The sequence below is a fragment of the Bos indicus genome, chromosome 7, assembly GCF_029378745.1.
Source record: "Bos indicus isolate NIAB-ARS_2022 breed Sahiwal x Tharparkar chromosome 7, NIAB-ARS_B.indTharparkar_mat_pri_1.0, whole genome shotgun sequence".
In the NCBI taxonomy this organism is placed as follows: domain Eukaryota; kingdom Metazoa; phylum Chordata; class Mammalia; order Artiodactyla; family Bovidae; genus Bos; species Bos indicus.
The window spans coordinates 64,683,778-64,697,470 of NC_091766.1; the positions used below are offsets into that span (position 1 = coordinate 64,683,778).

Below are 13,693 nucleotides of genomic sequence, written 5' to 3' on the forward strand. Positions count from 1 at the left end.
CAATAACCTCAGATATGCAGATGACACTACCCTTATGGCAGAAAGTGAAGAGGAACTAAACAGCCTCTTGATGAAAGTGAAAGAGGAGAGTGAAAAAGTTGGCTTAAAGCTCAACATTCAGAAAACGAAGATCATGGCATCCGGTCCCATCACTTCATGGGAAATAGATGGGGAAACAGTGGAAACAATGTCAGACTTTATTTTTCTGGGCTCCAAAATCACTGCAGATGGTGACTGCAGCCATGAAATTAAAAGACGCTTACTCCTTGGAAGGAAAGTTATGACCAACCTAGATAGCATATTCAAAAGCAGAGACATTACTTTGCCAACAAAGGTCCGTCTAGTCAAGGCTATGGTTTTTCCTGTGGTCATGTATGGATGTGAGAGTTGAACTGTGAAGAAGGCTGAGTGCCGAAGAATTGATGCTTTTGAACTGTGGTGTTGGAGAAGACTCTTGAGAATCCCTTGGACTGCAAGGAGATCCAACCAGTCCATTCTAAAGGAGATCAGCCCTGGGATTTCTTTGGAAGGAATGATGCTAAAGCTGAAACTCCAGTACTTTGGCCACCTCATGCGAAGAGTTGACTCATTGGAAAAGACTCTGATGCTGGGAGGGATTGGGGGCAGGAGGAGAAGGGGATGACAGAGGATGAGATGGCTGGATGGCATCACTGATGGACGTGAGTCTGGGTGAACTCCGGGAGTTGGTGCTAGACAGGGAGGCCTGGCGTGCTGTGATTCCTGGGGTCGCAAAGAGTCGGACACGACTGAGTGACTGATCTGATCTGATCTGATCTGATACGTGGAAGCTGGAAAAATGGGATAGATGATCTTACTTGAAAAGCAGAAATAAAGACACATGTAGAGAACAAAGGTGTGGATACTGGGTGGGGGCTGGGGGAAGGAATGGACTGGGAGATTGGGATTGGCATATCTACACCACTAGGTATAAAACAGGTAACTAATGAGAACCTACCGCATAGTACAGGCAATTCTACTCGGTGCTCTGTGGTGACCTAAATGGGAAGGAAACCCCAAAAGAGGGGGTACATGTATATGTATGACCGATTCACTCTGCTGTACAGTAGAAACTGACACAACATTGTAAAGCAACTATAATCCAGTTTTAAAAAAGAGTTGAAGACTAACACCCAGGTCTCCTAGAAAACTGCTGATTCCTTTCTAATAACAGTATAGAGATGCAAGCCAGTCCAAGGGCTTCATTCATGGCAGGACAGGAGATAAATGAATCAGACTAACTAGTGATGAGGAGGCTTAATGTACAGTGGTCAGAAAGTAAGCGCACAGTCTTGTCACTTGCTATGACTTTGGTCTCTGCCCCTCACTAGCTATGTTATATTGGGCAGAAGCTACTGCATTCGTTTAAGCTTCAGTTTTCTAATCTGCAATGTGGAAATGATAAAAGTACCTGCTTCATAGGATTATTCCAAGGATTATATGAGATCATACAAATAAAGCTCTCAGCATAGTGCCTGCTACATAGCTCAGGTCTAATACGTGTTAGGCACTGTGGTTGTTATCATTATTATTTTAGCCGAAGTCTCACTCCCATGACTTCTATCCATTGGTTGGTTCTGGCTTACCTTAAAGAACAAATATCCCCCCGCCCCCCGAAAGCCCTCTGGGATTGGAATACATCCTTCACTTCCCCTCCTAGTCTTTCATTATTTTCAGGTTGAACATCCCCACTTTTTTCAAGCATTTCTAATGTAACGAGACTTTTTGAACTATACTTTCCTATAACTATCCTCTCTATGGAGCTGTCATCTAAGAATTTACCTGACAATCTGGGGAAACTTGCCATGTTCAACTTGTGCCACTCAGAGTATAAAGTGAAAGTTCTTCAATTTGTTCTAATCTTACCTCTTTTCTAGATCTCAGGTGGATGAGATGGAGGGAGTTTTCTTTCCCACCTCCCAGGGCTTGTTAAAAATCCTTCTCTTTGGCCCCTTTCTCTTAACAATGCTGGCTGTTCCCTCTTCCATCTAATGGGAGTGGTGTCAGCCCAAGCAGGATGATGAGGGCTGAGCAGCTTGTCTGTGACCCCTTGAAAGAACCCCAGAGAGAAAGGAAATCTGGCTTTGAAGATAAAGTTTTTTATCTTTTGAAAGCTGCATTCCTATACACCTGCCTCCTGTGGGCTCAGGTGTCTTACCTGACCCAGTGCCTGGTTTGGGGTTTTTTTTTTTTACTTTGTATTTGGTATTGGGGTATAGCCAATTAACAATGTTGTGACAGTTTCGGGTGAAGAGCAAGGGATTCAGCCATACATGCACGTGTATCCATTCTCTCCCAAACTCCCCTCCCCTCCAGACTGCCACATAACATTGAGCAGAGTCCCATGTGCCATATAGTAGTTCCTTGTTGGTTATCCATTTTAAACATAGCAGTGTGGACATGTCCATCCCAAACCCCCAGTGCCTGGTTTTCAAGTAGTTAACACCTAACCTCTTTGGACTGCATCATAGTGATGATGGTAAATATGATGATGATAATAATAGCTAAGATGTATTAAATGCTTACTTTGTGCCAGACACAGCTGTAAATATTTATACACACTTTAAAAAAAAATCTTGTACCAATTCTATGCTGTAGGTGCTATTATATCTGCATTTTGAAGACCAGAGAGTTAAGCCTCAGAGAGCTTAAATAATCAGTAAGCACACCTCCTCAAGATGTTTTGTTTCCAGGCACACATGATAACTAAAAGTCATAATGATAGCCCAGAGCCTCATCACCATCCTCAAAGCATTTTCTAAATCTTTACAGCAATATAAAAGTACATCTAATATAGTTATGCTGTTAAACATCTTTTTTGGATATCATAATTATTTGACATGCCTTTTTGTGCTAATCCTTTGAAAATTATCATTGAGATACGATAGATGGAATGACTATTGTAACTGGTTTAGTTAATTGAGCACTTCCTCCCCTCCCCCAGTCATGCTATTCTAACAGCTGGTCAGCATTGCACTGCCTCCTACAACGAGTGCTTAGGGAATATAGATCCTAACCCCAGCTCACACTCTAACCAGCCTACAACTTGAGGCCAATAGTCTCCTCTCTGGACAACAGGGGGTTTGATCTGATCTCTAACATCTTTCCTTCAGGCATCAGTAAACCTAAACTGTGGCCCATGGGTCAAATTCAACCATTTCCTGGCTTTGTTTAGCCAGGAATGATTTTTACATGTTTAAATTACTAGAAAAAAAAAATGAAAAGAAAAGTGATAGCTCATGACATATGAAAATCATGTGAAATTCAAGTTTCAGTGTTCATGAACACACTTGGGGGTGGAGGGGACACAACCATGCTATTTCATTTTCTATTATCTAGGCCTGCTTTCATGCTCTAAAGGCTGCATTCAATAGTTATGACAGAAACAACATGACCTGTAAGCCTAAAAAATTCACAATATGATCACTTATCCAAAAAAAAAAAAAAAAAATTGCTGACTCCTGGTATAGATATGGAGTAGGTGGGTACTAAAAAACTTCATATAAATCAGAGGCTTGAGAAACATCTACCCAATCTGTAACCCCTCTTTGGCAGAGTGAGACCTCTATTCTAGGCTATTAACTGTCAGCCACGCTGTCTGAGCTTCTTTGTCCCTCTTTATCTGGGGCAATCTGGAAACCCCATCCTAAAGCTACATTCCTGTGTTCCTCGGCTGGCAAAGCAGTGTACCACACAGATGAAGACAGATTTGATAGCTAGACCACAGCTGGAATCCTTGCTTCTGGGGCATCTCTGGGTGGGGAGAGGGGGTAGGTTCCAGAGGTCTTTGAACCACAGCTCCTCACATGTAAAACTGGGACAGATACTCACTCATTTATGCAAACGAGTACCCGGGGCCTACTGTGCATGTCCACCCCTCAGGGCTGTTTGGGGGGATTAAATAGGATTATGTATATAAAGCATTTAATAGAATGCCTGGCTCAGGAAAAGAGCTTGGGGAATGTTTAATAAATCCAAAGGTGACTGCTGATGGATTATTTCATTTTTCAACTTTAAATGACAACAACTTCAGAATTCTCCAAGAGCTATATAAATGAAGTTATATGATGCACAAGAAGCCACAGCTTCGCCATTGTTGTCACATCTGTCATCCTTAGGAACGATGTTTCTAGAGCTATGTTTCAGTAGAATATTTAACGGCACCAGTGTTCTTTAATTCTAGGCCAAGAGACAACAAATTAAGCAGGGCTCCCTTAATAGACCATATCAACCCATGCAATGACTTCTCTTCCCTGTTCTGTCACTGACACTCCCTCTCCCACTTTCTAGGGACTTACAGATGATTCTGAGCCAGTAAGGTACATCAGAATTACCTGGGGATCTATTTTTATTTTTCAATAGTACTAAAACACACACACATTCACATGGTTATAAAAAATAAAAAAATATATTATTGAAGGTTATTAAAAAAAAGCATATACCTAATCTCTCTAATCTCATACTTAGAAAAAACTATTTTAAACATTTTCTGTGTTTGGTGATTCTAGTAGTTCCCTCTACACACTTCTGTGTAATATGTCTATGTCTCTTTTTCTTGCTTTATCAACTTTCATCCCATGTGTCGCTCCTCAGTTAAAAAAAAAAAAAAAGATGAACACCTCATACTGTTTTCCACATCCTGTCCTCAATGTTCATTAGTCATGCTATTATTTGGAATTCTTCTAATTAGTCCCTTTATAATATGTTTTACCTTGATTTTTGATTGACTGGCATTGTTGTTGTTTAGTTGCTAAGTCATGTCTGACTCTTCTGCAACCCCATGGTCTGTAGCCCGCCAGACTCCTCTGTCTGTGGGATTTTCCAGGCAAGAATACTGGAGTGGGTAGAGATTCCTTTCCTACCATTCCTTCTCCAGGGGATCTTCCCAACCCAGAGATCAAACCTGTGTCTCCTGCATTGTTGGCAGATTCTTTACCACTGAGCCACATGACCAGCATTAGAGCTTTATAGAGATATCTGGTTTCCTCTCCAGAGCCCCTGCATGATAACCATTAGGAATGGCTATTATGCAGAACCTCACTTATATATTGTGATGGGTCCCTCAGATGAAGGACCTCTATCCTAAGAGCCTGTTCATCTGCACTTGAATGAAAATGATAGGCAGACCATTCTTCTGTCCCCCATTCATCAGTAGCACATGGGACAGTGTGAAAGGCCACAGAGGAACCGCAGAAGCAGACAGGGACACAGTGATCTAACAGCTCCAGGAGCTCACTTATCACAGAGGCTTATCTTAGATGATAAACAGTCACTTTGTGAAGAACAGCATCGGGTACAGTGCTGGAGGGACACTGAGAGGCATCTGGGTTTAGAAGAGCTGAATTCTCATACTGAATAACTTGAACTGAGCATTTTGTGGGTTAATTTCATTTCATTCACTAGTCACAGCATACAGAGCAATAGACTCCATATTTGGGGGCATGTTATAAAAGAGGCAAAATGACTCAAAGACAGTGCTTAAAATCAGACTTCATCATTTAATCTTTAATATAATACAATTAGCAATGTTGTATCCTTTTATAATATTATATAATTAATAGCACAGATAAAGCAAAATGTACTCATTACCAAATATTACCCCCTAAGGTTTTTTAAACAAAATGGCAAAGAAAATTAGAAAATGATTTAATTAAACCATGTTTAATGAGCATGCTCAGGGGACTAGAGTGGGTGGGTTGAATTTCCCAGCTGACCGGTAGGCAAATATTTCACACCTTTATTTCCTCTTCTTAGTCATGAACAGTTTTCTCTATTGGAATGGTCTGTTTTCTTGCATTATGGAGAGATCAAGTCCAGTAGCTATAAGAGACTGCTTTAATCTTCATGATTAAAGACATTGTGGAGATTCAAGATCACCATTCAGGCATGAAATCTTCCATGAGGGGAAGGCAAGGATGTCTTCTACTAAGTGAATGCATGTTGATGCCAAGTTATTCCCTCATTTCGTGCCTTCCCTAACAGTACAGATAAAAGCTTATTTTATCATTCTTTGTCCCTTCTTTCTCAGGGGAGCTGAGAAGTTCAGGTAGAGGTCCCATCAGTTTGATTGGAAATAACTTCAGGTCTGGCTCCAGTCACCTTGCAGTCAGACATTCTGGTGATAGAGCTGAGTGGCATTTATGTTTGAATAAACTCTGCCATTTCCTTTGGCCCCCATTACATTGATGGGGGCAGTCGGTACAAAATGTCCAAGTGCTTGTTACAGATTTTCAAGCAATGGAATTTGACTACAGGAGATCGCTTTCATTTTATTCTCTCAATAGTTACTTTATGAATAAAATGTTCTTTGGCTGTACTCTTAGGTGGTAGAATGTCTTAGGATGCCTATTGGGTATAAGAACCTAACTCCAATTTCATCGGTACTAAAAGCTTGTTAGAACCCTTGCACAATTCAACAGACCCCTGTGAATGTCTGTAAACTATAGCTGTAGGTATAGTTAGTCACTAAATGCATTTCCAACATGAGCTTCCCTTGTCAAACAATTTAAATCATCCACTGGATTTATTACCTGGAGATCATACTTTCCCTAAAAATTAGCATTTTTGCTTGAGGAATGTCTTTGGCTTTTATTCATTCACCCAGTGAAAATGTATTGAGAGCCTACTTTGTGTCAGACATGGTGCTAGATGCTGAGTTCTAGGGCACATGCATGAACAAAACAGAAAAATATCCCTACTCTCATGGAACTGGCATTCCAACACAAGGAGAGAGGACAAGGGAACAAATGAGCAAACCAGATCATCTCAAATGGGTGATAAGCAGAGCACTGAAAAGGAACTGACTAGACTGCATATTGGAAGTAACTTGACTGAGTTCTATTAGAACCAGGTCTTAAGACAGCAATTCAAATACAAGTAGCTTCCTTGGATGCTAATATGAGAAATAACATCAGGGAATCAGGGATTCCCTGAGGTAGGGATATAAGAGCTGACCCATTGGAAAAGGCCCTGACACTGGGAAAGATTGAGGGCAGGAGGAGAAGGCGACAACAGAGGATGAGATAGTTGGATGGCATCACTAACTCAATGGACACGAGTTTGAGCAAACTCTGGGAGATAGTGAAGGACAGGGAAGCCTGGCATGCTGCAGTCCATGGGGCTGCAAAGAGTTGAACACCACTAAGCGACTGAACAAGAAGAAAGTAGGGATGGGAGAGCAGGCAGCTGAAAAAGGTGCATAATCAAGGCACTTATCTCTGGGGCTATGGAACTCCATCCCTTACAGAAGCTCTAGACTTGGGTGTAGAGTGTACCTCATGGTAACCCACCCAAGGGAGAGGGCTATGGTTTCTACTAACTCCCCAAGAGCAGAGAGCTGCTCTGGGTTTATGAACTCCTCAATACATCTGGCTTACCTTACCTGTGGTGAAGTGATAGGTAGCTGTAGTTAGTATAAAAAGTGCAATATCAGTGTCTATTGGGGAGATGTGGAAATGAGCAGGGCACCAAGGGCATCTATCAAGGGTGAGAACTGGGTCTTTAGATAAGGAGTCCCATGTGGCTCAGATGGTAAAGAATCCACTTGCAGTGCAGGAGAACCAGTTTGATCCCTGGGTCAGGAAGATCCGCTGGAGAAGGGAATGGCAACCCACTCCAGTATTCTTGCCTGGACAATCCCCTGTACAGAGGAGCCTGGCAGGCCCTAGTCCATGGGGTCACAAAGAGTTGGACACAACTGAGCAACTAAGCACGTTACAGGAGACACTGTATTTTAGCTGGGACCCAAGGATGGACATGAGCTGGCCAGAGAGAACTCCCTTCCAGGCATAGAGAATAGCTGGGCAAAGGCTCAGAGTAGAGCTGAGCTTTGTTTGTTTGTAAAATAGAAATAATAAAGAATCACTGAACTTCAGAGGCATAGGGTGGGGGGAAGGTCTTTGAGTCATGAAGTTATTGATGACCAGATCTTTTTTTTTAATTCTATTCTTTTTTTAATTAATTATTTTAATTGGAGGCTAATTACTTTACAATATTGTTGTGGTTTTTGCTGTGAATCAGCCATGGGTGTATTTGTATCCCACCATCCAAACCCCTCTTCTCACCTCCCTGCCCACCCCATCCCTCTGGGTTGTCCCAGAGCACCAGCTTTGAGTGCCCTGCTTCATACATCAAACTTGCACTGGTTGATGACCAGATCTTTTAGGTAAGGAAACCAGATCGAGTCAGTGAGAAATCAAGAGACTAGGACAATGTCTTAGGATCTCCAGGCAGAGCTGAGGCAGTGATGGGGGCTCAGAGCTGCCAGACCACAGTTCTTCCTACCCTGAATCCACCAAACTACTTCTTGTGTTCATTCCCCCATTTCGCCCCTTGGGATCTGGCAGTTTCCCTAAACCACGGAGTTCAGAGAGCAATGACTTTGTGATCCCTACTCAAATTCCTGAAGTGGGTACCAATTATACCCAGAGAGAAACCCAGATGATCACAAGGCTTTCTAGGATCCAACCCTGGGCTGACCCCCACCCCCTCCCCCGCAACTGCATTTCCCACCCTCTCTCTCTCTCTCTCTCTCTCTCTCTCTCTCTCTCTCTCTCATGCTGTGCTAGTCCACTAGTCTTCTTACTGTTTCTAGAATATGCTAAGCATCCTCCAACCTCTGAGCCTTTGCTCAGAATGCTCTTCCCCAGATTCCCCCAGAGCTCATGCCACAGCTTCACATCAGCCAGGTCCCTGTGTTGACACCACCTCCTCAGGGTGGCTCATTTGGACCAGGCCTCCCGGGGCCAGGCACTGCCCTCCTCTCCTCATCCTCTTTCCCCACTTCATCTTCCTTCAGAGGACTCATAGCTACCTACCACACAGTATCCTCTGCTAGATTCGACCTTATACACTGCTACATACTTCTTTTTTAAAAATTGAAATAGAGTAGATGCATAATAAAAACCATGTTGCTATTGTTCACTTGCAAAGGTGTGTCTAATTCTTTGTGACCCCATGGACTGCAGCATGCCGGGCTTCCCTGTCCTTCACCATCTCCCGGAGCTTGCTCAAACTTATGTCCATTGAGTCGGTGATGCCATCCAACCATATCATCTTCTGTCATCCCCTTCTCCTCCTGCTCTCAATCTTTCCCAGCATCAGGGTCTTTTCCAATGAGTCAGTTCTTTGCATCAGGTGGTGAAAGTATGGAGCTTCAGCTTCAGCATCAGTCCTTCCAATGAATACTCAGGACTGATTTCCTTTAGGATTGACTGGTTTGAGCTCCTTGCTGCCCAAGGCACTCTCAAGAGTCTTCTCCAGCACCACAATTTGAGAGCATCAATTCTTCGTGATTCACAATGTTTAAAGGCTATATTTCATTTATAGTTATTATAAAATATTTGCCCTGTATTGTACAATATATCCTTTTAGCTTATTTTATACACAACGGTTTATTTATGGTCCATTCTTCCCACTAAAAAGTAAGCTTCGTAAGAGAAGGAATTTGTTTTACTCGCTATTAGAATAGTACACTGCATTAGGATAGCATTAGAATAGTACACTGGCTTTCAAAAAATGTTTGTTGAATTTATGACAAGAGAATAAGTAATCATAGGCCTTCAGAAGGCCTAGTTCCGGTCCCCTCTATGCCACTAAATCACTGAATGACTTTGTGCAAGCAATTCTCTATCCCAGTTTCTTTATCTGGCAAACAGATGTACAGTTTCTACCTTATAAAGGCATTAAAGTGAAACACAGCCATAGATTTGAAAGTGCCATACACTGTGGAATAAATTATACAGATACAAGGTTTCCTTTCTATCTTGAAGGCTTCCTGAGTTTGAATGAACTTCGTCAAATGGGGAGGAAAGTTTCATTCCAATAAGAAATCCTTTGTGGATAGGAGAATTGATCGGGCCTCACTTGCAAGACCTTGCCTGCAGCACAGGAAAAAGCACAGGGCGGGGAGGGTTGGGGGGCGAGGCAGGGAGGCATAATCAGCATCCAGCCTCTTCCAGATGTGCTGGGGACATGCTGGGGACCTTGGGGGGCCACAGAAGCTTGTCCCAGATAGAATTCAGATGCCTCTACAGTCAGAGCAGAGTGATGGTGGTAAAGGACAAAGGTCCCCCCTCATGTTTTTTAAACTATCACGTATCTGTGTTGTTATAATAATCCCAGCCGCTGTTTATTGATCACTCAGTCTTGCAACATGGACTTGACATGCATCATTGCACTGCTTTTTCTCCTCAGCCTCCTTACCTCCATTATTCATACAGGAAACCATCAGGGAACTTGGTCCAAGGCAGTGTATGTAACTCATAGCTCTGAGTAGCAGAGCCTACCCTTCAGCCCAGGCATGGCTGGCTCCTGAGCAAGTGCTCTTAACCAATGTAACAACTTAGCACACAAAATAAGTGATAACAGAGGTCAGAAGGAAGGGAACTGCAACTGCCTCTCCACTAAGTCAGTTTCACCTTAAGTCTGAACAGGGTGGAAAATGCTGTGATTCTGTAACATGGTTAAACTGATGCATCCAGGCAGCATATTCTAACTTCCTTCCCTTCCTCACCACCCAGGGTTTCATGGACATTGACTTAAACAAATTCAAGGAGAGTGGAGCAAACGTAACAGGTTTCCAGTTGGTGAACTACACAGACACCATCCCAGCCAAGATCATGCAACAGTGGAAGAACAGTGATGCTCGGGACCACACCCGGGTGGACTGGAAGAGACCTAAGGTGAGAGGATGGGCAGCAGGCAAGAAAGGACCCTGCTGGTCTCTGCCTGCCCTAGATTCCTGGAACAGACTTTCTAAGAGGAGCAAGCTAAGGAAACTAGATCCATAAAGGCTGAGGGTATGGACACTCCAGAATGACAATGGTTTTAACAGGATAGACATTTTGCTCCTTTTTCATATAAACAAAATTCAGAAGTCAGCAATCTGGGGCTTGTATAATGGTTTCACAATCACCAAAAACATAGCGACTTTTTCTATCTTCTTGTTCTGCTATCCTCAGCATACAGCTGCTACCTTATAGCCCAAAATGGCTGCAGAAGCCCCACAATCACCTCAGTATTCTACCCATCAGGAAGGGAAAAGGAAAACAGAAAGCAAAACTGTTTCCCTTAAGAACTCTTTCCAGCAGTCACATACAGATCTTCTCCTCACATGCTATTGGCCACATCTCAGGAACCTACCCCAGCTAGCTACAGCAGGAGCCAGAAAATGGTGTCTCTACTCTGGGCAGGATCGCCATGTTGATTGAGCCTCCTAGATTTGTGCAGTGGGCTGGTCCTTCTGGTCAGCTGCATACCTGGCTACAAATCAAGGAAATTTAACTAAGCAATAACCAGTACATTTCTGCCTCAGAGAGTCAACTCCCAATTATCATGCAGACTACCAGCCTCTCATTCCCTGCAAGGCAGCTTTAAACTCTGCAGCTAAAATCTATTTTGTTTTCTATTTGAAAATGGCTTAGAATAAAGATGAGTTTCTCTGATAGCTCAGTTGGTAAAGGATCTGCCTGCAAAGCAGGAGACCCCAGTTCGATTCCTGGGTCATGAAGATCCACTGGAGAAGGGATAGACTACCCACTCCAGTATTCTTGGGCTTCCCTTGTGGCTCCGCTGGTAAAGAGTCCTCCTGCAATGCAGGAGACCTGGATTCAATCCCTGGGTTGGGAAGATCTCCTGGAGATGAAGGGCTACCCACTCCAGTATTCTGGCCTAGAAAATTCCTTGGACTGTATAGTCCATGGGGTCCCAAAGAATCAGACACAACTGAGCGACATTCACTTTCACCCCAGAGTAAGAATAGAGGATAATTTCTCTTTCCCACGTCAAATCTAACAGCTTGGCAGTGGCTATGAGGAACACTGTTGAGAAGGATTCTGAGTCTAAATCTGTTTATCCAGGGCCAACTGTGGATCCTTGCCAACTTTCTCTTGCCCCTGGTCAGTTGCATTTTGTAAATGTCAGGCCACTGAACCAAGACACTGTCATCCCAGTTTTGCTCAAACTGATTCAGGACTTTAGAAATAAAGGCACTTCGACATGACCTTAAGCAAACAAAATCACAAATGTGATTTCAATCAATGAGTAAACTACAGAGGAGTTTCATTCATTCAGTTCAGTTCAGTTGCTCAGTCGTGTCCGACTCTTTGTGACCCCATGAGCTGCAGCACGCCAGGCCTCCCTGTCCAACACCAACTCCCGGAGCCTACCTAAACTCACGTCCATTGAGTCATCCAACCCATCCAACCATCTCATTCTCTGTCGTCCCCTTCTCCTCCTGCCCTCAATCTTTCCCAGCATCAGGGTCTTTTCCAATGAGTCAGCTCTTGCATCAGGTGGCCAAAGTATTGGAGTTTCAGGTTTAGCATCATTCCTTCCAATGAACACCCAGGCCCGATCTCCTTTAGAATGGACTGGTTGGATCCCCTTGCAGTCCAAGGAACTCTCAAGAGTCTTCTCCAATACACAGTTCAAAAGCATCAATTCTCCGGTGCTCAGCTTTCTTTATAGTCCAACTCTCACATTCATACATGACTACTGGAAAAACCATAGCCTTGACTAGACGAAGTTTTGTTGGCAAAGTAATGTCTCTGCTTTTGAATATGCTATCTAGGTTGGTCATAACTTTCCTTCCAAGGAGTAAGCATCTTTTAATTTCATGGCTGCAATCACCATCTGCAGTGATTTTGGAGCCCAGAAAAATAAAGTCTCTCACTTTTTCCACTGTTTCCTCATCTATTTGCCATGAGGTGATGGGACCAGATGCCATGATCTTCGTTTTCTGAATGTTGAGCTTTAAGCCAACTTTTTCACTCTCCTCTTTCACTTTCATCAAGAGGCTTTTTAGTAGTTCTTCACTTTCTGCCATAAGGGTGGTGTCATCTGCATATCTGAGGTTATTGGTATTTCTCCCGGCAATCTTGATTCTAGCTTGTGTTCCTCCAGCCCAGCGTTTCTCATGATGTACTCTGCATATAAATTAAATAAGCAGGGTGACAATATACAGCCTTGACATACTCCTTTTCCTATTTGGAACCAGTCTGTTGTTCCATGTCCAGTTCTAACTGATGCTTCCTAACCTGAATACAGGTTTCTCAAGAGGCAGATCAGGTGGTCTGATATTCCCACCTCTTTCAAAATTTTCCACAGTTTATTGTGATCCACACAGTCAAAGGCTTTGGCATAGTCAATAAAGAAGAAATAGATGTTTTTCTGGAACTCTCTTGATTTTTTGATGATCCAGCGGATGTTGGCAACTTGATCTCTGGTTCCTTTGCCTTTTCTAAAACCAGCTTGAACTCTGGAAGTTCATGGTTCATGTATTGCTGAAGCCTGGCTTAGAGAATTTTGAGCATTACTTTACTAGCGTGTGAGATGAGTGCAGTTGTGTGGTAGTTTGAGAATTCTTTGGCATTTCCTTTCTTTGGGATTGGAATGAAAACTGACCTTTTCCAGTCCTGTGGCCACTGCTGAATTTTCCAAATATGCTGGCATATTGAGTGCAGCACTTTCACAGCATCATCTTTTAGGATTTGAAATAGTTCAACTGGAATTTGATCACCTCCACTAGCTTTGTTTGTAGTGACGCTTCCTAAGGCCCACTTGACTTCACATTCCAGGATGTCTGGCTCTAGGGGAGTGATCATACCATAGTAATTAACTGGGTCATAAAGATCTTTTTTGTACAGTTCTTCTGTGTATTTTTGCCACCTCTTCT

The 13,693-nt window shown here is 43.0% G+C and overlaps 1 protein-coding gene across 7 annotated transcripts in view; it reads left to right on the plus strand.

The window, feature by feature from the left end:
- The window catches only part of GRIA1 (glutamate ionotropic receptor AMPA type subunit 1), a 348,469-nt gene that overhangs the window by 215,346 nt on the left and 119,430 nt on the right, over positions 1 to 13,693 (plus strand). For all 7 annotated transcript variants that reach the window (XM_070793885.1, XM_070793887.1, XM_070793883.1 and 4 more), the window contains one exon: positions 10,539 to 10,700. In XM_070793885.1, coding sequence (XP_070649986.1) covers positions 10,539 to 10,700 — 162 coding nt within the window. The remainder of the gene's footprint in view (positions 1 to 10,538; positions 10,701 to 13,693) is intronic.